The 22938-nt window shown below is 39.1% G+C and overlaps 1 protein-coding gene across 1 annotated transcript; it reads right to left on the bottom strand.

Annotated features, from left to right (window-relative positions):
* Positions 1 to 813: 813 nt before the first annotated feature.
* Positions 814 to 22080, bottom strand: arrb2b (arrestin, beta 2b). Its single transcript, XM_049568883.1, has 14 exons — positions 21941 to 22080; positions 13556 to 13586; positions 13381 to 13441; positions 12382 to 12426; positions 12101 to 12297; positions 11251 to 11378; positions 9966 to 10101; positions 9800 to 9884; positions 8389 to 8461; positions 6890 to 7027; positions 6688 to 6771; positions 6218 to 6291; positions 5819 to 5870; positions 814 to 2866 (listed from the first exon to the last, which is right to left on the bottom strand). The coding sequence occupies exons 1-14, from the start codon at positions 21961 to 21963 to the stop codon at positions 2776 to 2778; spliced, it is 1218 nt and encodes a 405-aa protein (XP_049424840.1). The 5' UTR covers positions 21964 to 22080; the 3' UTR covers positions 814 to 2775.
* Positions 22081 to 22938: the final 858 nt, after the last annotated feature.

Genomic DNA, 22938 nt, shown 5'->3' with positions numbered 1-22938 from the left:
AAAAACATAATTTACTCTGACCAGTAAAGGTCTCCTTCATTAAAGTCAGCAGTTAACATGTCAGATCAAAGTGACTAAAATGTCCATCCAGGACCTTGATTCATTGTATGACAGTCATAAATCAGGGAATCCTGATAAAAGCGCAGTGGATAGTTACTGAAGCCAATTTTTTCCCCCAAATCTTTAACAAGTCTGTTTGGTCTTCAAAACCTCAGTTGTATATCCATAATAATGTCATTCTACTTGTCCTCCATGCTCTTAAATCTGGACTTGTTTTGCTTGCTCCACAATACTGTAGGTAATGATGTATCATGCAACTGCCCACAATTCACTGAACTTTATCAGTCTGAAGTCTTCCATCCACCCATTTTCAGCTGCTTGGGCTGGGTCAGGGGGTGCAGCAGGCTGAGCAAAGCAATCCAGATGTCCCTGTACCCAGTAACCCTTTCCAGCTCCTCCTGGGGGATCCAGGGGTGTTCCCAGGCCAGACAACAAGTTCTGGGTCTGCCCTGGGGCCTCCCACCAGTTGGACGTGTCTGAAACACTTCTAACCGGAGACACGCAGGAGGATCCTGTTCAGACCAAACCATCTCACCTGGCCCCTTTTGACACGAAGGAGCAGCCACTCTACTCCAAGCTCCCTTCAGATGTCTGAGCTCCTCGCTTTATCTCTGCAGCTGAGCCCAGCCACCCATTTCAAAATCGTCTCATGTTTTTCAGCCTCCATCTGACACTTCCACCACTTGATTATTTGTACATTTTATTTCATTTCGAGTAAGAAAAAAAACAAAACAATGAAATGATGTAATGACCATAGCATTTTAAGTGTTTTATAAATCTCAGGTTTGATTATATTAACAGTTGTGATAGCTTACACTTAACATTTACACTGCTCACATTTACAACTCCATGGAAAAAACAAGAAAATCATGCATCTTCATAGATACAAAAACACAAGAGCCTGTTGAGAGATTGATTGTCTAGCTTTTTGACTTGTGTGTTAAATGGTGATACAGTACAGACAGAATGATCAATGTACGCCAAAGCTCTGGGCACAGTTGTTCAAAATATGTAACCTGGCTTTAGAATGATCAATTTCAATTTCAATTCAATTCAATTTTATTTATAAAGCCCAATATCACAAATCACAATTTGCCTCACAGGGCTTTACAGCATACGACATCCCTCTGTCCTTATGACCCTCGCAGCGGATAAGGAAAAACTCCCCAAAAAACCCCTTTAACAGGGAAAAAAAAACAGTAGAAACCTCAGGAAGAGCAACTGAGGAGGGATCCCTCTTCCAGGACGGACAGACGTGCAATAGATGTCGTACAGAACAGATCAGCATAACAAATTAACAGTAATCCACATGACACAATGAGACAGAGAAAGAGAGAGAGAGAGAGAGAGAGAGATGCAGGTAATGACAGTAGCTTACAACAACATTGTTGAAAGTAATAATATTATGATGATGATGATATAATGATGTGGGATCTTATTTTCAAAAACTGTGTAGGATCCATACTAAAAATGTACGTACGGACTAAAGCCAAAAATGGTGTGTGCCAAAAAATATTTTGAGAGTTTCTAAAATCAGGCTTCAAACTAACCATCTGAGTCACCAATTTTACATCTCCATAATAATTGTAAGCACGGGTCAAAGTTTCTCCCATCAAGTCTGTTTTTATAGATCACAGCTTTTGCGTGGGAAGTGGCGTATGCCTCTTTCAGGCCTGGTTTTGTGCATACGCAATATTTACAAATGAGACCCGTGGATTTGGAAATCCCATGTTTTGCTATCCAGGATCAGCTAATCCATCTTAATTTTGTGCTGTTTTGTAAAGGCAACACTGGATTGGATCAACCAGATCCCGATGCAAACTTTTCAATATTATCAAACCCAGATAACCATTCTCTAAATGGGACTCTATACATCACAATGTAGGCTACCAGCTGGTCGCTTTAAAGCTACAGTTTCACACGTTTATAAAAAAAATTTTTTGTCATAAGTGTCGCTATATTCTGACAGGAGTACATGAGACAGATATTCTGTAAAAAAAAATTAGGTTCCTCTGGCTCCTCTGAGAGATTGTAATGGTATTTGCAAGAATCCACAGGGCTTTGCAAATGCTGAAGCACACAGAAAGTTTGATCCGGTTCAAAATCAAGATTGGATTACATGATTAAATCCAATTTCAGAATCCTTTATTCCCCCTAAACAACCCGTTTTCAAGATTTGATCAAATCCCATCAGATTAATTCTGAACAACTGGGCCCTGATTCCAGCAGCAAAAAAATCAAACAAACCAACAAACAAACAAACAAAAAAAACCCTCAACTATAAAAATAAAGTTATTCCTGCTGTTTATTGAACTCTACCCTCTGGCTTGTTCTGCTCCAGATATAAAATGCATTAGACTGATATGATTATAAAGAGGCTGAGGATCAACCAGATAACAGCTGACCTATTATCAGTATAAAAAATACAAGTATTATTTTTTGGTTTAAAGGTGTCCTGGCTCCTGAATCACAGCAGTGTGTATAATACTCTTATTAGCAGATTGCTACTGTAGCCTCACTGAGCTCCTGGTACATCTCATAACATACAACCAGTTCTGGTAGCCCTTACAGAGTAAATGATATGATTAAAGCATGTGGTAAGACTCAGGAGGCTGTATTGCTTTGCTGTCCACTTCTTGGGTTCTCTATCTATTTGCGGCATCTCGTAATCTTCCACTCAGACACGTAACCCTGCTGGCAAAGGAAGAGGAGGAGCTAACAGAAGGGGTTGCTGTCATCCTTCATCCCCATTAGCCCCAGGCGAGCAAAGTCTTCAAACACTAGGTCATCAGCCTGGGAGGAAGAACTAAAAAGAGAAAGAATGTCATCAGCTACCTGGATTTGAAAAATAAGCTGGTTCAGAGCATTTATGTCTAAAGTCTTAAATATCTCAAAAAGTACACCATAAAGTTTTATATCAGCACCTCCTCTATTTTTCACTTTTACAATCAGGGCTTGACATGAACTTTTTGGCTGTGGCTAATGATTTTCCAAAGTTACAGTACTATCTTAACAACAATGAGTGTCCTATGTGATGATCCATCTTTTATCTCGTGTAGTGTGTCATAGTAGACAACAACCAACACTGCGTCTGGGACACCTCACAACGTCCCAACAGAGTCTAGCATGTGTGATTTTCTTTTTGTCTTCAACAACTTCTCCCGTCACAGCCATAACTTTGACCAATAGCAACACAGAGCAATCTGCTGCCATGGACACCTGTATGGCACCAACACTTCAGCACTTTTTGATATTTCCTCTAGGACATTACAATTATATAGTAAAAATGGAAAAATGATGGCCTGAAACAGCAGAGGCACAAGGATATAAAGGAATAAAATTCACAAATAGTGACTGGCCTTTACTTACCACAACTGCAGAGGGTACTAGCTTCATTTATAGACATATAGACACAGGCCTTAATTTATTGTTCCTTCTGTATTTTTATTTTTAATCTGCTCCCGTTTGTCCTGTTAAAGTTAATGTATTGCAACGTCATTCCAAACTCCACACTTCCAGTATCCGTTTAAAATTAAAAGCCCCTCATAATTTCATCTGAGAAAATCCCTTCATTTCCTGATTAGGCTTTCATGCAGGAACTTGTTGTGGAGGATTCAGTGACCTGCATGTTTTGCATGTGGTACCGCAAATGTAGCTCCTGCCATCTAGTGGCACTTTTTGCGTTACTACAACAACAGTTCGGCTGGGACAATGAACAGCCACAGTGACTGAAATCATAATGATAATAAAAATAGTACAAGAATAATCTGATGACAACAAGCACATTGTGAAAGACGACAAGAGATGATTGATTGTGGACCAACGTGTAGTCTGTCATGTCTGTCGGCCAAGTCATGGCAAGATTTTATGACTCCACAGCGCCTAATCTGTCATAGTGACTGTCTGAACGGACAAAAACGTTGTATTGTCTGGACCTGGAATTAGTAATACAAAGTAGTAGAAAAAGGTGCAGTGGTTAGCACTGTCTCCTCACAGCCAGATGGTTCTGGGGATAGATCTGAGGCTTACGGCCCTTCTGTGTGGAGTTTGCACGTTCTCTGTGATACTCTGACGACCTGTCCAGGGTGGCATTCTTTACTAATGGACCATTTCCACTATAACTTTTGGCCGCACTGAGTCAAGTGTGCCGGACTGAGCTGCGCCAGAGATAGACCTTCTCTAGAGTAGGTCCAAAAGCAGGGCCACCCACCCTCAAGCAGGTAGTAGTGATGTCTCACCAACCGCAGCCAACCCCCAACAACCCCACTTCCCCCAAACAAACAAGCCATGTGTTGTGAGACTCAACTAACCTCTGTCTGCAGGAGACCAGAGAGAAAGACATTTTTAAAAGTCTCTGTGTGTTCAGCTCTCAGTACTTTTGTAGCTTCTAACTGAATCTCTGTGGTTCTCTCCTGCATTCTGTTTGTACTTTAGATATCTGCTTTATTTTACAATTTCATGTTCGCTATCCATCATATTATAACTTGTGTGTAAGTTGCTGCTCGAAAACTCAACATTTCCTTATTTTGCTGCTTCACAATTAAAGTTTTTACATAACAAAATAACAGGGGAATTTTACTATGAAGAATCTACAGAAAATGAAATGTGTTTATCACTGAATTACCAGAACTTTGATAGCAGCTTTTTTTCAATAAAGGCAGGTATAATAGTACCACAGGCCGGAAGAGTATAATCAGAAACAGCCACAGTGAGATGTTCGATGAAGAGCTGCACCTCTGCAAACAGCTCACCTCCAACAGGTAAACTTCTTTTACCTGCTCTGCTGTGCTCTGCTCTGCTTTTTTAACGTCATCAGTCGAGGCAAAACATTATCATTTAAAGACACACCCTTACAAAGGTATCCCTGTTGTAACAGAAATGCAAATTTCTGCTGTGCTGGGCTGATGACCCAAACCAAATCAAACCAGGTAAGGCCAGCCTATGACTGTTGAAAAGGGGTGTAACAGTGACACACAAAGTGACGGCTCACTCATATGAATGGGTCCAATGTGGATCGAATGCACATCGGTAGGTCCGCATTATATTTGTCTCTCTCATGTATGAAAAGTCTGTATTCTCTCTCTGACTCTGTCTCTCTCTCTGTCCCTCTCTCTCTCTCTTTCTCTCTCTCATTCTCTCTCCCTCTCTTTCTATTGGGTGCTAATGCCAAGCCCTGCTTCCAATCAGTATAGGAGAGCCTGTGAAGATTCATATGTATGCAGATGACAGTATTGTGTATACAATTTTTTATTTCATCTTATTTTAAAGTTTTGTGGTCCACATTTCCATTCATGTTCAATTAAGTTAGCAGCCTTTATATGCATCCATTTTATCTACCATCCATTTCTGTGTTTTATTTTTAATGTTGGATCACAAACTTATAACATTCATACAAGTTAACTGGATGGATCTCACTGACTTTACAGAAGAGTCACGTGACCTTTCTCATCTGTAGATCCATTCTTAGTAATCTAATATTTTATTGAAGTCACTTAAGAACATGTGTAACCACTAACCAAAACATAGTATCACCTGGTTCCGTTTGCAGCTCTCAGATTCAGTGAAGTGACATTTCTCTAATCCAAACCCTTTGCTGTGTTGCTAAATCAAATCACAACCACACACTCTGCAGTCTGAGAGCAAAAATATGGTGAGGAAAGTTTAGTAGAGGGCTGAAAGAAATCTCATCTTTTTTTCACAAGTGTCTCACACACACACACACACACACACACACACACACACACACACACACACTTACTTTGTCCCAAGCTCTATGAGGTTATCCACAGTAGCGTCAGCCTCTGGAACAACTAGGAACAAAAACACACTAGGTCATTAAATTACACTCCAATAAACAGCTCCACTGTTAACTGTTATGAGGTGTGTGTGTGTGTGTGTGTGTGCTTATTAGTGAGGGAAAGTGGAAAGTTGGAAAGTGAGGACATTTTAGCTGCTCCTCACTTCTTCAAAGGCCTGTTTAAGGGTTAAGACTTGGTTTTGGGGTTCAGGTTACAATTAGGTTTAGGTTAGGGTAAGGGTTTGGGGTAGGCATTTAGTTCTGATGGTTAAGATAAGGGTAAGGGGCTAGGGTATGCATTATGTCAGTGAGGGTCCTCACAAAGAATGAAGTACAAGAATGTGTGCATGGTTGTCCTACCTGGCTGTGGTTGGGGGCTGGGCTGGTCTGGTTTGGGATGCATCAGGACAAAAGGAAGTTCCACTGCCACATCCCTACACACACACACACACACACACACACACACACACGCACACATGCAGGATATAAAATAAACTATCTGAACAGCCTTGTCAACACCCACCACCATATTACAACTAATTTACATGATTTACAGCTGTTAGTTGTCTTCATTCAAAGTTAAACCAGGAGTAGAATATTAAGAGTTGTATTTCGCTGATATGCATTTCAGTCCTGTAACACTGTCTGACCTACAATGGACAGTTTACAAATAAGTATCCAAATTGATGCAACAGAACTGGAGATATCTTTTTTGTTCCATACAATTTTCCTCTTTGTGAAAACATGCCACCTACATTACCCACAATGCAACCACTACTTTGGTGTAAAAATTGCACGTGTTAGCACTGAATGTGAGTGTGTTCACCCACCCTCCACGAGCCACCACCAGTTTGACTTTGACTCTGTAGGAAACCAGGATCCCCATCATCTCTTTGTTGGTCCCTTCTTTCACTCTGCAACATACAGGACATAAGCAAACAGGTGTGAGAGAATACAATGATCTTGTGTGCTTGTTTGTATAAAAGTGAACCCCTTTCTTATCATGTCATGTACATGTGTGTGTGTATGTACATGGTGCTGGAGGCCAGGTTGGTGTCTTCATGCTTTAGCTGTCCATCCAGGGCCAGGCCTCTCTTTTCCCTGTTGGCACCCAGCATCGGAGTCAGAGTGTAGACCTGGCAGGAGGTGGAGCTGGGAGAAACCTGGTGACTGAGGTTAGGGGTGGAGGTAAAGGTTAGGGAGAGAGGAGAAAAATGGGAAGGTTAAAGAGTGATCCATTAGTTCTGTCTGTTGCTACATACTAAATGCTTGCAAGGAATTGTAAAAACAAAATGAGACTTTGAATATGAAATTTCAATCTTGATTGCAAAAGACAAGGCTGGTAAGATATGTTGTTGGTGATAAATTCAATGTTAAATTAAATATGTATTTCCATAGAAAATAGAAGGGGTGGGGATCACAATATTATCACGATATTTAAGTCACAATACAACTGCTGAGTAAATGCTAGTAGTAGAGTAAAGTATTGTGATTTATTATCTTTTTTCAACTGTAAATTTTGTCCCCACAGGAAAACTTTAATATCTGTTTTATCTGATAAGATACAGATTTCAGTCTGAAAACTTGCTCTGAAAAAGTAATTGATTATATTATTCTAGCAGGCTATGTAAAGTTTAATTTATATTTGTAACATTAACATTATCAATTTTTTCCCCCACCCCTAGAAAATAGCGTCATCTGCATACTAGTTTAGCTCACACGATGAAGACTGTGGGTATAAAGCTTGTCACTGGCCGCAATGTCTGTTTTCTAAATGTCCATGCTACGTGAAACTAGTCTCACAAAACCAGACCAGTCTCCCACAACAACAACTTTCGAGGTAGCAATGTCCATGCTAAAACTTCTTATGTTTTATATGGCATTTTATTTTGTGGGAATTTAGCCACTTTAATACCAGTGCTCACCTCCTCATATGCAAATATCGCACCAAAACAAATTCTCTCCTGACAGTATATTACAAGGGCAACTTCGCTGCATCCTGGGCTAAGCGCTGCCTAAGACGATTTTGATTGGTTTAAACTTTAAAGAATTACAAACAACCCATACAGGTTTTTTCCCATAGTGCAAAATTGCAATAAACAAATAATGATGGTTTTAACCACACCTTTCTCAAGTGCTAGCACAGCACAAGATAGGTCTGGCTGTGCGAGATTATCAGCATACTAATGCAATTCACAATTATCAACAATTATTTGATTGTAAAGAGAACAGGACCTAAACCTGATCCCTGTAGAACCCACTGATTAATGTTGAGAAGTGCAAACATTCTGATAAGTGCTAGAGAAATATCTTGTTTACAAATGGGATGGACAGAAGGACAACTCTGGCCATGGCTATCACTCGCACAGAGGCATAAAAAAAAATCTCAAATATGGATATCTGTATCTGCCTAAAATATCCAGTACTGGTCGGGCTGTACCCATAACTCAAGAAAACATGGTTTAAAGGAAATAAAAAAAGAAATGAAGCATGGGTGCAAACAAGGATAAAAGCACAGTAGACAAACTCACTCTGCTTCAACCTGGGCAACTGCACACTTGTACTGAGCCATGGAGAACAGACAGATATCAGCATACTGACGAACTGATAGAAAGAGAGGAGAATTTTCCTTTAGCAGTCAGGTTACAGTAGATGCAAAATGAAATACTAGACTCTAATTGTAGCACCCAGTAACCAGGGGTGAAAATCCCATTTCATAGTTGGGGGGGACAATAAACAGTAAAATTTTAGATAATAATTCCAGGGGGGGGACAAGGAAAAAAAGTTGTAGCCTGTCTTTTATACAGCATCTTTTACCGCAATTTGACGCTTTAATCTTCTCTATCTCTCCAACAGACCTGCTCTGTCTGGAACAGAGCAGGTCTCTGTCTCCCAGTGCGCAGTAGTGTGAATATTTATGCTATTAAGTAAAGGGAGAAAACATGTCTCTCATTGTTTAATAGCAGCAAAACAATAAGGCTTCATTCATCAAAGACTGAAACTCGATCTCTCTCCTTCTCTCCCTCTTTTTTATCTGGCTCAGGTGTGTGGAATGGATCCTTCATCTCTGGCTGGCTGTAGGAGCAAACCATTTTGTTTGTTTTTTTCGTTTTTTTACCGGCAGTGAGATAAACATTTCCTGCAATTAAACTGGTGAACTGGTTTATAAACAGTGTGCTGTGAGATCTGCCGCTGTGCACCTCAAAACCGTGCGTAATAATCGCGCGTAATTGCCGCTCCTCGTCAGTTAAACTGCACGTCTGTCATGTTTGTCTCACTGACAGGTGGAGAGCCTACAGATATTAACTACGAGCCGCTCCGCCACTTACTGCTCTTGTCCTGTTCTCTCCCTCTTCTTTCTCTCCTGTCCTCTCTGACTATCACTAAACTCTGGCTTTTGAACAATGCAGGAGAAATGTTGCAGACAGTTTATATTATCAGCCTGGGCCTGGGGCTTGTTGTAACAGTAAATGGGATGTGTTGTAACTTGTGTAAGTTAAACTGTATCTGCGAGTGTACATCTTACCCCGCGCAATGTGGGCAGATGGGTCCAGCCACACGCTGCAACTGCTTCCAAGTACTAACGGCTGCTAGCCCCGCCCGTTGGAAAGAGTGTGGGATATACCACTACTAGGAATGTGAGGGGGGGACTCAATCTTTTAAGATATAAATAGCACATTATTGCACTTTTATAATGAGCACTGTGCTTTTAATAAATACTACTGCATTGTTCAAAAAATATTAATTGTGTCTCAAATTATTCTAGGGGGGTACAGCTTTATTGAAGGGGGAGTCATGTCCCCCCTGTCCCCCCGGGATTTCCGCCCCTGCCAGTAACAATAAATTGTAGTGTCAAGAGGTGCAAAATTTCTTTCAGTTCTGTATTTGAAGCAATGTAGTTGAAACAATAGTGTGAGTGTGTGTAAGAGTAGGTGGAGTTACCAGATATCTTCACCCTCTTGATACTCTTGGTGGAATTGTTGCTGACGTGGACATTGACATTGATGGGCTCACCATGGTAATACAGCTGGAGAAACACAGACATAGCAGTGTGTGTATATCCCATCATCATCAAACAACAACACATCAAAGTGTGTGAGTGTGTTACCTCCTTATCCAGTGAGACCTCAAGGTGTAGAGCTCTATCAGACATCAGGAAGCTGCGACTGGTCTCTACCATGGGCTGTGGACCTGGCTTTTCTGGAGCGTACTGAACCTTCCGGATCACCAGTTGCACAGAGTTCCTACATAGACAACAGGTTTTCATAAATGTACATGTGTTTAGAGGTAACAATAACTAGCTCCCCTCCTGCTGATTGCAACACAGATTTGTTGGGTTTTTATGCTCTTTTTCTCCGTTTACACTCATCTTAGTAGCGTAGTGGTAGTTGAGTGGGCACCAGAGAGCTTTTGTCTTTTTGACATGATAACGATACAGCCTGCGACGGGCGACACGTGACGTCGAATAACTCACCCATCTCCCCCCCTAGCTGGGGAGGGGGGGGCGGGGTTTGGCAGGAACCTAGAAAAAAAGGCCTCTCTTGTCACAGCCTGCATTCTGCTCCCCCGCTCTCCCTCCCTTTTCCATTCTACCTGCCAGCCACACCCCCCTCATCAAGATAACTCCACTCACCTGTGCACACAGCTGCTTGTCATCAGCACTCCCTGCATATAAGCAGCTTCTGCCTTTCCCTTGGTGCTAGATTGTTCTTTGACTACAGGCAAGACTTTCCAGCATTCACTCTTGACTTGATTCCCTGGTACCGATCCTGCCTGCCTCTGACCTGTCTATGTCATCTGTGTCCTGGTAAACTCACCACCCTTCTGTCCCGAACCATGCCTCAGCATCTCTGATTTCCGTCTGCCTGTGGCTGTGTGGTGTTTTCCTGCCACGACGTTTCAGCATGAGTGTTCCCACCTGCTTGTCAGCTGCCTGCTGTCAGACTGAACTGTTCGGATCCGAGGACTCACGCCCTTGTTCTTGGTCCCACTTCCGAGTTCAGCCCTGGACCCTGAACCCAGAGACTGTATGTGGGCTCTGAGCCACAAAGAATGAACTGTCAGCTCATCTTCCTGTTGCCTTGTGTTTCAATAAAGGTCATTACCAACTGTCACTGAGTGCTGCATTTGGGTTCAATCACACCCATTACATCTTTTTTATCGAATAGGCTTTGCTACGCCGTTATGTTGTTGTGGCCTTATGTAAAATTTCAAAAATAATAGCAGTAAAAAAATAGTAAGCCATTTGTGGCACTCCCTATGGATGACGATTGGCCGATACTGCCTATGCCATGGGCCAGCACTGGTCTAGCCTCTTGAGTTTCTCAGAGAACCACCCTCTCTAGGAGTGTTAGTTTGGTTGTAGTCCCAGCCAGGTGTATAAATGTGTAAACCTTTGGTGGATTTTTTCCTCCGCAGTCTTGGCACAGAACGCTCGAAGCTCATAGTCCACACCACATGCCTTCCCGGTGTCCTCTGGACCCGGCTGGAGGGTTACTGAGCAGGGCAGGTTCTGGGGGATCTGAAATTGGTAATAAGTATGTGAGTTGTTTGATATCATAGTAGTGACAATAACAGTGTACTACACGCAAGTGGTCACTGGGATCTAAAAAGAAGCAGTTTATAATTGTTAATATTGATTTACTACAGGAAAAATGCCTCTGAGGATTCCATTTCTTGATAGTGCAACTTGTTTGTATAGATTCTGTCAGTGGTTATTTTTTTTACCAGGCACAATGCTATCACCTTGTCTGTGTCCAGACCTCCTCTCACTATACAAAAATGGAGCTATAATTCCCCTGATAAGGGTGTTGTCATCTTGAGCTGATGACATCTTTTGGAGCCATATGAGGCTATCTTTCACCCTCTATCACTGAAAAATAACACATATACATGACTTTTTATACGCAGTTTAACTTTTTATATTCTTCCACCAGACTAACGCCAACTGCACCAACAGCTACTTTTATAATCTTGTTCTTTTCACTTTTCTGTTTTTTGTCATTGTTTACAAACTCTTACTGGCACATTATGTGTTCCTGGAGAAGCCTAACTGGCTATAACATCAGTTTACAAGTGGAGCCTGGGTATGGTAAATGGACTGCACTTTTTCAGTCTTGCGACCACAAGCGCTTTTACACTACATGTCACATTCACACACTGTTGGCTGAGGTTACCATACATGGTGCCATCTCCTGGTCTATAGTAGTGTCAGAGTGAGGTGGTCGTGTTTCCAAGTCTTACAGTAAAATGGAAGGAGTAGGCATGCTGACCCAGCTTCTTCAGCAGCCTCTCCTGCAGGCGGCTCAGAGGCATCTTCTTCTCCTGCAGAGGAGGGAAGGCCTGGATGGTGCTGATGTACAGGTCCTTCCGGAAGGAAAGGCCCAGGACGTCCAGATCCTCTCGACCATAACGAAACGCACAGGTCAGAGTCACAAACACTGAGGATGGACAAAGACACTGATGAACTGGAAGGTCAATCAGTCACTGAGTCACTCTGTTACTTTGTGTCTGTCAAACTTTACCTTTTCGATCCTTCAGGTACTCCGGATCTACAAGGAGCACTCCATCTTTAGAACACACACACAAGTGATGTTGAACAAATGTACATCAAAACATTGTGTCTATACATGATAAATATTATCCAGATATGCTTTAACCAAAGGAACACTTCAACATTTTGAGGGCAAGTGCTATCTTTCCACATTGTGTATGTATATGTATGTATACCCAATTCAGAGGCTGAATTTCTAAACCAAACATAAAAGAAGGCCAACAAGGTCTGTCTCATCTCAGGCTCCCTCAAATGCAGTTGAGAAACACAGCCCTCTTTTGCACAAATTTGGACACAGCCTGTGTCCTTTGCAGCCCTCAGCATCCCATCACTTCCCTAGTGCCCATCAGTGTGCTAAAGTGAAATGTGTCAGCTGTTACTATAAACTCTATAAAATCATAAAACGTACTAGTGATAAATTTCTAAATTAAAAAGGGACTCTTGCTCTTAAATACAGAGGAGGTTCAACCACCTTCATCATTTAATTTAATTAATTCTAATAATCTAATCTGACTGAATTTGATTCAGTTGAGTGTGATACAATTCGATATTAATTCAGTTAATTTTATTTAATTTGATTAAATTCAAATTATTTCAGTTCAAATCAATTCACTTCAATTCAATTCAATTTAGTTATTTATTTTGATTGAATTTGATTCCTTTCAACTTGATAATTCTATTTTATTTTATTTTATATCCCTTTATATTCTGCAGCTATTTATTCTATCTGCCTTGACATTTTTTTAGGTGTTATTGCTGCTGTACTTTGTACACTGTGAAAATGTCAATTTGGACACCAGTGACTTCTGCTGTTGGACTTCAGTCCACTTGTATTCAGGAGACTTCCCCTCCCCCTTACTGGGCTGTATGTCTATGTTCTTATATGTATTATATGCCTCACCGAAAAACCAACTGCCCTCCGTGGACAAAATAAATTTAAAAGTTGGAGCTGAAGTTTGTTTAGACTCACCCACTGGATCTACGTGGTCTAAGTGATCAACAAAGTCTCGCTTCCCTAGATAAACTGTGAGCTGTGGGCAGAAAGAGACAGACAGAAAAAAAAATGGAGTGATGAGGATACTCCATAACAGGAGATGTTTGAGAGAGGAGGAAACAATGATGACAACCCCCACCACATATCCCACCTTGCAGTTAGGGCTGGACTTCTTGAAGACCCTGCAGAGGAAGGGCGAGAGTATATCTTGTTAACACAGTATTTAAGGTACGTAAAATTTTAATTAGAGATTTATTTAAGCATAAGCAACTGGTCTGAGCTCCACAAACTGAATGCAGTGCTTTGTTAAAAGATGTCCCCTGACATTATTCAAGCAACACCTGCAGATTCAAGTGTAGAAGCACTGAGCAACCAGAGGTTAGCTGCTTGGCTGCAGTCTCTAGTGCACTTGCTGTACGGGCCAAATGATGCAGAAGATCTGGGTATTTTATACACAGAAAGTCAAACGTTTTTGGCTTCATGCACCACTGAGAAACTTTGATAGGAATGAATAAATGAAATTGGACCCCATCTCCAACACTGTGTCCAGTTGTCTCTATACAACTACATCTAGGTTGACCAACAACAAGCTGTGAGTGTAGGAACTGTTGATCACATTACACTCCAATACACACAAACAGCACTGTATAATCACATCATATCTCCTGTGCTTCATAATTACACACACACACACACACACACACACACACACACACACTACACCATTCCTTTGTGTAAACAAAAAGTGAGCAGTTACAGTAGAAAGCAGCAGTGATGGCTGACAGGACAATGAACTGTATGACAGGAAGGTCAGCATAAACTAGGCTACAACTAAATGTGTGTCCTGGAGTCTCGCACAGTGTCTAAAACTGACCATGAATGACATTTATTCTCAACAGTCTCTATATGTGTGACAGAACAGAGCAGATTCAATAACAGTATGGTGTTTGTGGCCTGTCTATGACCATGTGTGCCTGATTAGGTTACAGTACACAACTGATCCCAAGGGGGACATTAGTCATTGCAATGGAAAACTGCCATAGCACTTAACAAAGAACAATACAATTAATCAGAGAAAATGTTTTTAGAAAAACACACTCAAGGAACTATTCCAGACTCATTTCATGGAAATCTCCACCCTGGTTCTGTTACAGTGTTAGATATCATCAATTATTTTTATAGTACCACTCAAACATAGAAGCAATTCAACAGGCTTTACATAAATCCTCACACACAACAGTGAAAAAACAATGAGAGGGAATAAAAATAAAATGAATTATTATGTGAATGTAGAATGTGTACAGTGTTGATATTTGGCATCTAGGCTCTGACCTAGTCACTCCCCACAAGAAAGCAGGAAGTGATGATTTTAACTGCTCCAGTGTTGGAATGTAACTTATTAATAGCGATACACAATATTGGATTTTTTGCCAATATTCGATATGCTGATTTGTAACAACTCATTTGACTGATAACCAAAAGCGATATTGATATATCCACTTTTTTCCCCACACCTAATTTTAGTGATCATCAAGTCTCTTCTGCAGTGTAATTAACCTTATTTTATGCATGCATACTCTTATCGTGATGGCCCACCAGCAGCTGGAGACATGAAATACAATACTTTTCAATGTATGTAATATTGATAAATTATGCAAAATAAGAAAAAGCATGATGGCTGACTCATTTTCAAGCTGATATTAGCCAATACAGATGACGTGCCAATATTATTAGCATGTTTGCCGATTCTGATATTCAATATTAAAATTAATATCGGCTGATGATGTGCCAGTATTATCGTGCATCCCTGCTCATTACATCTGATTACTTTTTGATTCATTTCTTTTCATTTTTTAAAACTCTGCAATTATGCTGAAAAACGTCCAGAACTAGGCTATGACAAAAGAAGGCATTCTGAATGGTGAAAAGATGCAAGCAACAGTATTAATGTTATAATCTACAGCCTTTTTACCAAAAAGAATATATACGGATGTACAACATGTTAATTTGTAATTTTTTGTATTTAATTTAATTAGGCTACATATTCTTTTTCCTCAGTAACCGTCTCTGATTACAATTACATTTATTTTGCACTTAACTTACATGTAACTCCCCAGCAAATATTGGTATGTGAAGCCCATGTGGTTGGAACATGGGCTGAAAAATGGGCCCTATAAGATTGTCCATGGGTTCCATAATGGCCCCATGCCAATTGCCCACATGGGTTTCCAGGTCAATTTATCAATATGACACTTGGAGCTTGAAAATTCATCTATTTGTATATTGAAGGCAAAAAGCCCAAAAAATAATCTAAAAAAAAAAAAAAAAAAAAAATGCGTAACCCCGTGGTGGGGACAAAAATGATAGAATTAGGTGCTACGAAAATGAAGACAATGCCAATGCAAAGTAAACAAGGATCTTTTGTATTGGTGGACACACAAATTAAGTATAAAAAGTGAGAAAATCCTGGTAGGTCAGGCAGGCGCGTCAAACAAACATTGACTTTCAACTAGGAGACCGTTTGTGTCTCCTGTGAAATCAAAAGTCAACATAGTTACGTGACTTTACAGTCTTAAAATAACTATGGAAAGTATTTTGCGAAGGTATTTTACGTAACTAAACAAAGTACATAAGTTTAATGTTGTGTTCACACCAAATGCGATGCAAATTTTGGCGTTGCATTACTCATGCAAGTTTGAACGCTAGAGTATTTTGTTTTGACTTGCTCCATATGCACAAATAACCTGCGTCATATACACGAGAAATCGCTGAATAGATGAACGAACTTTCGTCAGTACATCCTCAGGGTCATATGTTCCCGGAGGATTTGAACGCTGACTGGCTATCTCAGCACGAATTGGTTGCTGAAGTTCAGATTTTTCAACTCTCGCAGGTAAGCGTATGACACAAAATCACATTGTTAGCGTCATTCCCGTGGCTTGATTCACATATTGCATGTCATTCATGTTACGTCCTTCATGCTGCACAGCAGGAATTCACTTCTAATTTTGTCTTTGTATTGACTTTATATCTAATTCTCTTGCGCAAATAGTTTTATTTGTGCCCAGTATGAGCACAACATAAGTCTCTTGCATTCCGTAGGGATTTATTTTAAGGGAAACCATGATCTTAACCTTAACTCAACCTAGTATTTTTTTTATGTCTAAACTTAACCAAGTGTTTTTCTTTCCCTAACAACGTGTTTGAAACTGCTATCATTCATAAAACTTTGCAGTGGCATTATTTTTATGTTGCCAGCATGTTTAACACATTTTGTGCCTAACACAACATAATACATTGTTCAGAGGTTGTGTCCATTTGACATATTTTTGTGAGACTGTGTTGGTTGGATGGATTGTAGCAGTGAGACGTAAGCCATGTCAGTGGACTGGAGTTAGCTGCCTGAACTAGGTTGCAGGCTTTGCTTTATTAAATTATAACTTACAACAGGGGTCTTTAATGTTTTTCAGGCCAAGGACCCCTTAGCTCAAAGAGAAACAGAACAGGGACCCCATACTACATATATTGTATAATATTTAGTTGCACTTGAGATAATTCTCTGAATATTTTTGGACCTTCTCTCATTTGTGCTTGCCTGAAGCTACCATGTCAGCAGCAGTTGTAGTAGCTCACAAGAATATCTGTACAATTGGAATAATAAGCTAATGCAATTAATATTTCAACAGAACATAAGTGTAAGCTTACCTTGCTGTTATGCTGCACAGAAATTTAGCATTAGCTAGCTAGCTATCTTTGCTATTAATATGTTGGATTCATGTTAATGTGTATTTTGGCATGCTAAACTCCTAACTCCCTCAAATAGGCTTCACCACGCTCAACTTCACCAGACCTGGGGCTTAGTGGATAGAGCAGGTGCCTCATATACAAAGCTGTTGCTGCAGCGGCCCAGGTTCAAGTCCAGCCTGTGGCCTTTGCTGAGAGCTCTCTCTCCTTCTCTCACCCTTTCACACTTGGCTGTCTTATCCATTAAAGGCAAAATGCCCCAAAACATATCTAAAAAAAAAACTTCACCAGACCCCCAGCCAAAAAAGGATTGAATGCATGCATCATTTGACTGGAGATGTGTCAATACTACTTGATACCAGGTTATTTTGGTTGATACCTTAAAGGTAGCTTGAACTGTGCCTAGCCCTAATTTTAGATATATTTTAATTTAAAGCTCAAATTACAGTAAATTATTAAACAGTAATGCTGTAGGTCCCCTTAGGGTTGCAGAACACCTGTTGAAGACCAAATTTTTTAAAAGATAAGAAAAAAAACAAACAAAAACAAATTAAAGCTATATGTGCATTTGACTGACATAATTATGATAAGCGTTTTGGTTGTTTTGCAAAATTAGAGCTCTTAGGAAGAACAGTGGAGAAGTGGAGAATCAAGACCTGGGTAACTCATGTCATGTTATATTTCATAAGTTACCAGTACACCTGAGAAGCAGATCATTTTAATAAAACTAAACAGACAAGTGAGTAGGCTACACAATTTTGCTCACATCACAACTAAAATCAGATAAGGGGCTACATTTTTCTACCGTTGGAATAGTTTTACTCTTATATTTAATAACTGCACTAAGTCCCAGTCAAATGGTCAAATGACTCGTCTTATTTACCTTTAAAGAGTGTAGGGAATTCATAGTTTCCTGTCCATTTAGATGTTGTCACATTACGTTCCATTTAGCTAAGTCAGCACATTAGACAGTCAGTGTTATGGAGTTGAGAAATCCTCTCCAGAGAGCAGAGAGGCTATGCTTAAACTAAACAGGAAGAGGGTGAAGTGTGCTCCAGGAAATGTGGCCAGTGTATGCCAGTATGACAGGAATTATTTTGTGACCAACTGTTGCAACTTATCAGCCCATGTATACAACCACAACAACACAAAATGAAAACTTTGTCTTCATTATTTACATTGTCATAGAAAAAGACTGTTACTGGCCTAAAAGCAGAGCTGTTGTTAAGACCATTCAGGCCATGTCAGCTTAAAGGTTATGCACACTGCTGCAGTTTTAAGAACATTAGCATGTCCCTGTCCAGGAATGTGCTGCCTTTTACATTCTGAGGAAAGAAAACAGGGTCAAAGAACAAAATGCACATCCTGATTATCGACAAAAATGTCCATTACTTCCTTAACATGTGAACCGCTTCCTGTCAACCCCTTATCCTCAAAGGCAAAAAAAAGTCTGTAATCATAACAAAACTCAACTCAGCAGGGGATGAAGCAACTGAGGTCAGCACTAAGGACAGGATACATCCCCGCTTAACCAGCCCACAGTTTCACTTAAATATTGTTCACACTCTTACACTCTACAGTTGACAAAACCATCTTCTATAAACTGGCAGTTCTAGTCACAAGTGGAATCAGATAAAAGAAAAAAATGTCAAGAGATTTTAAAGATTTGGAAATGCAGCCAGGCAGACATTGACCTCCACAAGATATTATCAAAATATAATCCTTCCCTGTTTAAAATAGGTTAAAATAGGTTATATAGTGAATTTATTAAGCATCAAACAAAGAATAAGGAGGACACACACACACACACACACACACACATATATATATATATATGTATATATATATACATATAACATATAAAAACAAATTGATAGTTAATATGAGATTACAAAAAGAAAGATTACTATGATCAGTTGTAACAAACCCATAAAAATAATACAAAAGGCTACCTGAAATGTGCTTTATGATTTAATTAGAAATCACAGAAAAAACACTCTTCCAACACACTCAGTTATCAATAATATAGAAGCAGTTGTTATGAGATTAATGATGTGTGTAATGTATGCCCAAATTTGGCAAAAGAAATAAATTTTCCTAGAGATGAAGATATAAATTTTGATTTTGCCTTTGAAATGTAATTCAGTGCTCCTTGGTGGAGTCTGTGAGAGTGATATGTTACAGTTGTTTAGAAAGTGCTGACATGTCAATTAAGCAGTAATTGACTGTCATCAAAACATGTACTTGTATGTAATAAATCCTTTCTCGCAGGTATTTTTCCTGATAAAATGAAAATTGAAAAAGTGGTTCCAATCTATAAAAAATAGTGACAAGCATATGGTATCAAATTATAGACATGTGTCACTGCTATCTCAATTTTCTAAAATACTTTAAAAAAAACTATTTGTACACTGACTGGATGATTTTCTTGAGAAATATGAGTTACTGAGTGACTATCAGTATGGGTTTAGGAGTAATTGATCTACATCTTTAGCAGTGATGGACTGTAGAAAATATGGCAACAGCAGCAGATAAAAAACAGCACACTGTACTGTAGGTGTATTCATTGACTTATGTAACACAATCGATCATTCCCTCCTTCTTCAGAAATGTTAACACTGTGGTATAAGACGTGTCGCACAACTTTGGTTAAAAAGTTATTCAATAACAGGTATCATTTTGTAAAAATCAATAATACTGAATCACATCTTCTGGGAGTAACCTGTGGTGCTCCACAAGGTTCAGTATTGGGGCCTAAGTTATTTATACTTTATTTAAACTATATTGTAAGGTATATAATATGTTGAAATTTGTAACATTTGCTGATGATACAAATTTATTTTGTTTAGATGATGACATGAAAGTGTTATTAAAAACAGTAGAAAAGTAATTGATCATGTTGGGAAAAATGGTTTGCTGTTAACAAGTTATCACTAAAGGAAAATAAAACTTTTTTAAAATTTAAATATAATAAAAATACATTTTATGGTGCTCTGTGGCATTAGGGCTTATTGTGAAATAAAACTGAACTTAAATGGTGTTGAAATTGAAAGAGTATTTGAAACAAATTTTTTAAGAGTGACTTTTTAGAACATAAACTATTTTGAAGGCCACACATAGAACATAATAATAAAATCTAAATCTTTTGCTGTTCTTTATAAAACAAGGGAGTTGTTAAATAACAAATGTTTGTATATATTGTATTGTTCAGTTGTGGTGTCATGCATGTCCTACTCTGCTGGAATTTGGGGAAATGCATACAAAACAAATATAGATCCTATAATTAAACTTCAGAAAAGAGCCCTCAGAATAATGTTTATAGCATCCTACACCTTAAAATTTCCAGACACTGTGCATTTAAAAACACTGGAAATACTTTCTGTCTGTATTAAAATTTTATTTAGTTTAAATAAAGGAAATTATAATTTAAGAGGGTTGTTTATTTATGAAACATGAACAGAACAAATGTAAAATAGAGATGTAAATTATGGAATGCATCCAGTGCTGATCTGAAACTGTGTAGCTTGGTTGTTGTTTTTTTTTTAAACTTAAAATGCAAAATGATTATCAGCAGTCAGTCAGCATTGTCACCTCACAGCTAGAAGGTTAATGGTTCAAACCCGGGGAGGTAGCCCTTCTGTGTGGAGGTGTGAACGTGAGCATGAATGGCTGTCCATCTCATATGTCAGCCAATGAATGAATGAATTAATTTATTAAAGTAAATATGAGTACTGGATCAGAGCTATAACAGTACTCAGAATCAGGGGATCCTGAGTAGACTTGGGATCAGGGCCAAAAAATCTTGGTCAAAAATCTTTCTTAGACAGGGATCTTTCAATGGCGGGTATGAAGAGGAGGAATGCTCACAGCAAGTAAATTATATCTCACTGCACAAAGCACTTCACTGTTGTTTTCAGACAGACTTGAAAAATTGTGAAATTATTCTTTAAAGCCCCTGTGATTTGAATATTTGTCTTTGGCGCCTCCTAGTGGCACTATACAGGAAGAAACCCCAGCTACACTGTTGACCCTCCGTAAGATAATACTGCATGTTACAACGGAGTGTTGTGTTAAAACTTTTTGACACTGAATAAAATTTACTGTACATCGGGCTCTTTTTCCTCCCATAGCAAATGAAAAGATTTCGGGAATGTCTTGAAAACAGCAGTGAGTGCTGTCAAACACCTGCCGTGTTTGACAAAGTTTTATTCAGCCTATTACTATAAATGTGTAACGTTATGCCTCGAAGAATCATCTACGACAAAGTAAAAACGATTGTCTAAGATGCATAAACTGTAGCTACATTCTTACGGCTGGTGCTCAACACCACAATACGCCTCGTTTTCTCATATGAGGAAGTTGCGCCAGACTTTCCAAAATGTATACATTTTATAGCAGTTTCTTGCTGCCTTGTTCATAGTCAAACCTAACAGCAGGATAGGACAAGATAGGACAAGACTTTAAACTTTTAAGCATTTTTTGGCATCCTCTCTTCAAATCGGAATTACCATCAATCGATTTATTTATCCAGATATTGTAAATAAATAAATAAATAAATAAATAAATAAGTCAACTGTCAGACCGAAAATCCACCGAGGAGAGTTCCAGGTATGTGAATTAAGTCTGTGGTCGTGGTGTCATTTGCAGAAAGGCTACGAACAGCGATAAACACACTAGAGGTTTCAATTGTTCGTTTTTTAAAGGGAGTTTGGATAGTTCCCCTTTTTCTCAGGAGACTAGTCTTGTACTTCCAGCCTTTGACGCATTCGAGCCAACCGGATGATTGTCTTACCTGGTCCCCGTTTTGTCCCCCATCTCCTCAGTGCTGTGTGGACAGTATGTCTAATATATGCTGCTGTGTTGTCTGTCCCGGTCCAGGATGTCTGCTGCCAGCTTTTTTTTCTCCTTTTTTTTCTGGAATAACTCAGCCTATTTCCGCAGTTTATGGACAAAAACCACTCCCACATAACACGATGGACAGCACAACCACCCCAAAACTTTGTACACCTGCAAATCAAAATGCATACATGTGAGTACTGGTAAAGTGGGACAGTGAGGGTTTAAACAGTGGCTGTATGGGGGACTCATTTTATCAAATGTTTTATGTATATTATATAAAAAAAAGTGATGACACTGACATAGGTAATTATAGACATACAACTATTATGAATCCAGATTAGAAGATACTTGCTAAAAATAATTATGATGTATTACAAAAAAATATTGATAAGGAACATACCTGTGCAGTTAAAGGACGATTAATGTGGGATTATCTGAGTATTCTCAGAGAGAGTGTGTATAAACCAGATAAAAAGAAAGAATTACTTTTTTTTTTTTTTTACAATGTGTTTATTAATATTTAGCAGGAAATATAAGTACATTGCATGACACAAATGCCCCAAAAAAAAAAAAACACAGCAACAAACAAAACAAAAAAATGAGAGAAAAAGAAAAAAAAAGAAGAAAAAGGTGGTACAAGATAAAACAATATTGCCTTTTATGATAGTCTGTTCCGCTAGAATAAATAATATCATTAACTACCATACTGGTAGGGCATAAGTTCATTAAGTACATAAGTTCTTCCATAACACTCCATTTTATCAGTAGACCTTTACCAAACAACAAAATAAAAGCATCTTTTCAGGACAGCACAATGTGATACAGAGGCAGTACAATTCCACCACATTCCAGCATTCAGTTCAAAGGAAAACAAATAAAAAATAAATAAATCAATCAATTTAAAATGATGGCACCCAGGCAAGCACCCAATCTGCACATCACAATGCGACC

The sequence above is a fragment of the Epinephelus fuscoguttatus genome, linkage group LG23 (assembly GCF_011397635.1).
Source record: "Epinephelus fuscoguttatus linkage group LG23, E.fuscoguttatus.final_Chr_v1".
Classification (NCBI taxonomy): Eukaryota; Metazoa; Chordata; class Actinopteri; order Perciformes; family Serranidae; genus Epinephelus; species Epinephelus fuscoguttatus.
This window is presented reverse-complemented; position numbering and strand designations above follow the sequence as displayed.

Coding starts and splice junctions, on each gene's coding strand:
- arrb2b (XM_049568883.1), bottom strand. CDS start 21,963: ATGGGGGACAAAACGGGGACCAG. Junction 13,442..13,555: donor AGTCCAGCCCTAACTGCAAG/GTGGGATATGTG, acceptor TTCTGCCCACAG/CTCACAGTTTATCTAGGGAA. Junction 9,885..9,965: donor AGGTCTCACTGGATAAGGAG/GTAACACACTCA, acceptor GTGTTTCTCCAG/CTGTATTACCATGGTGAGCC.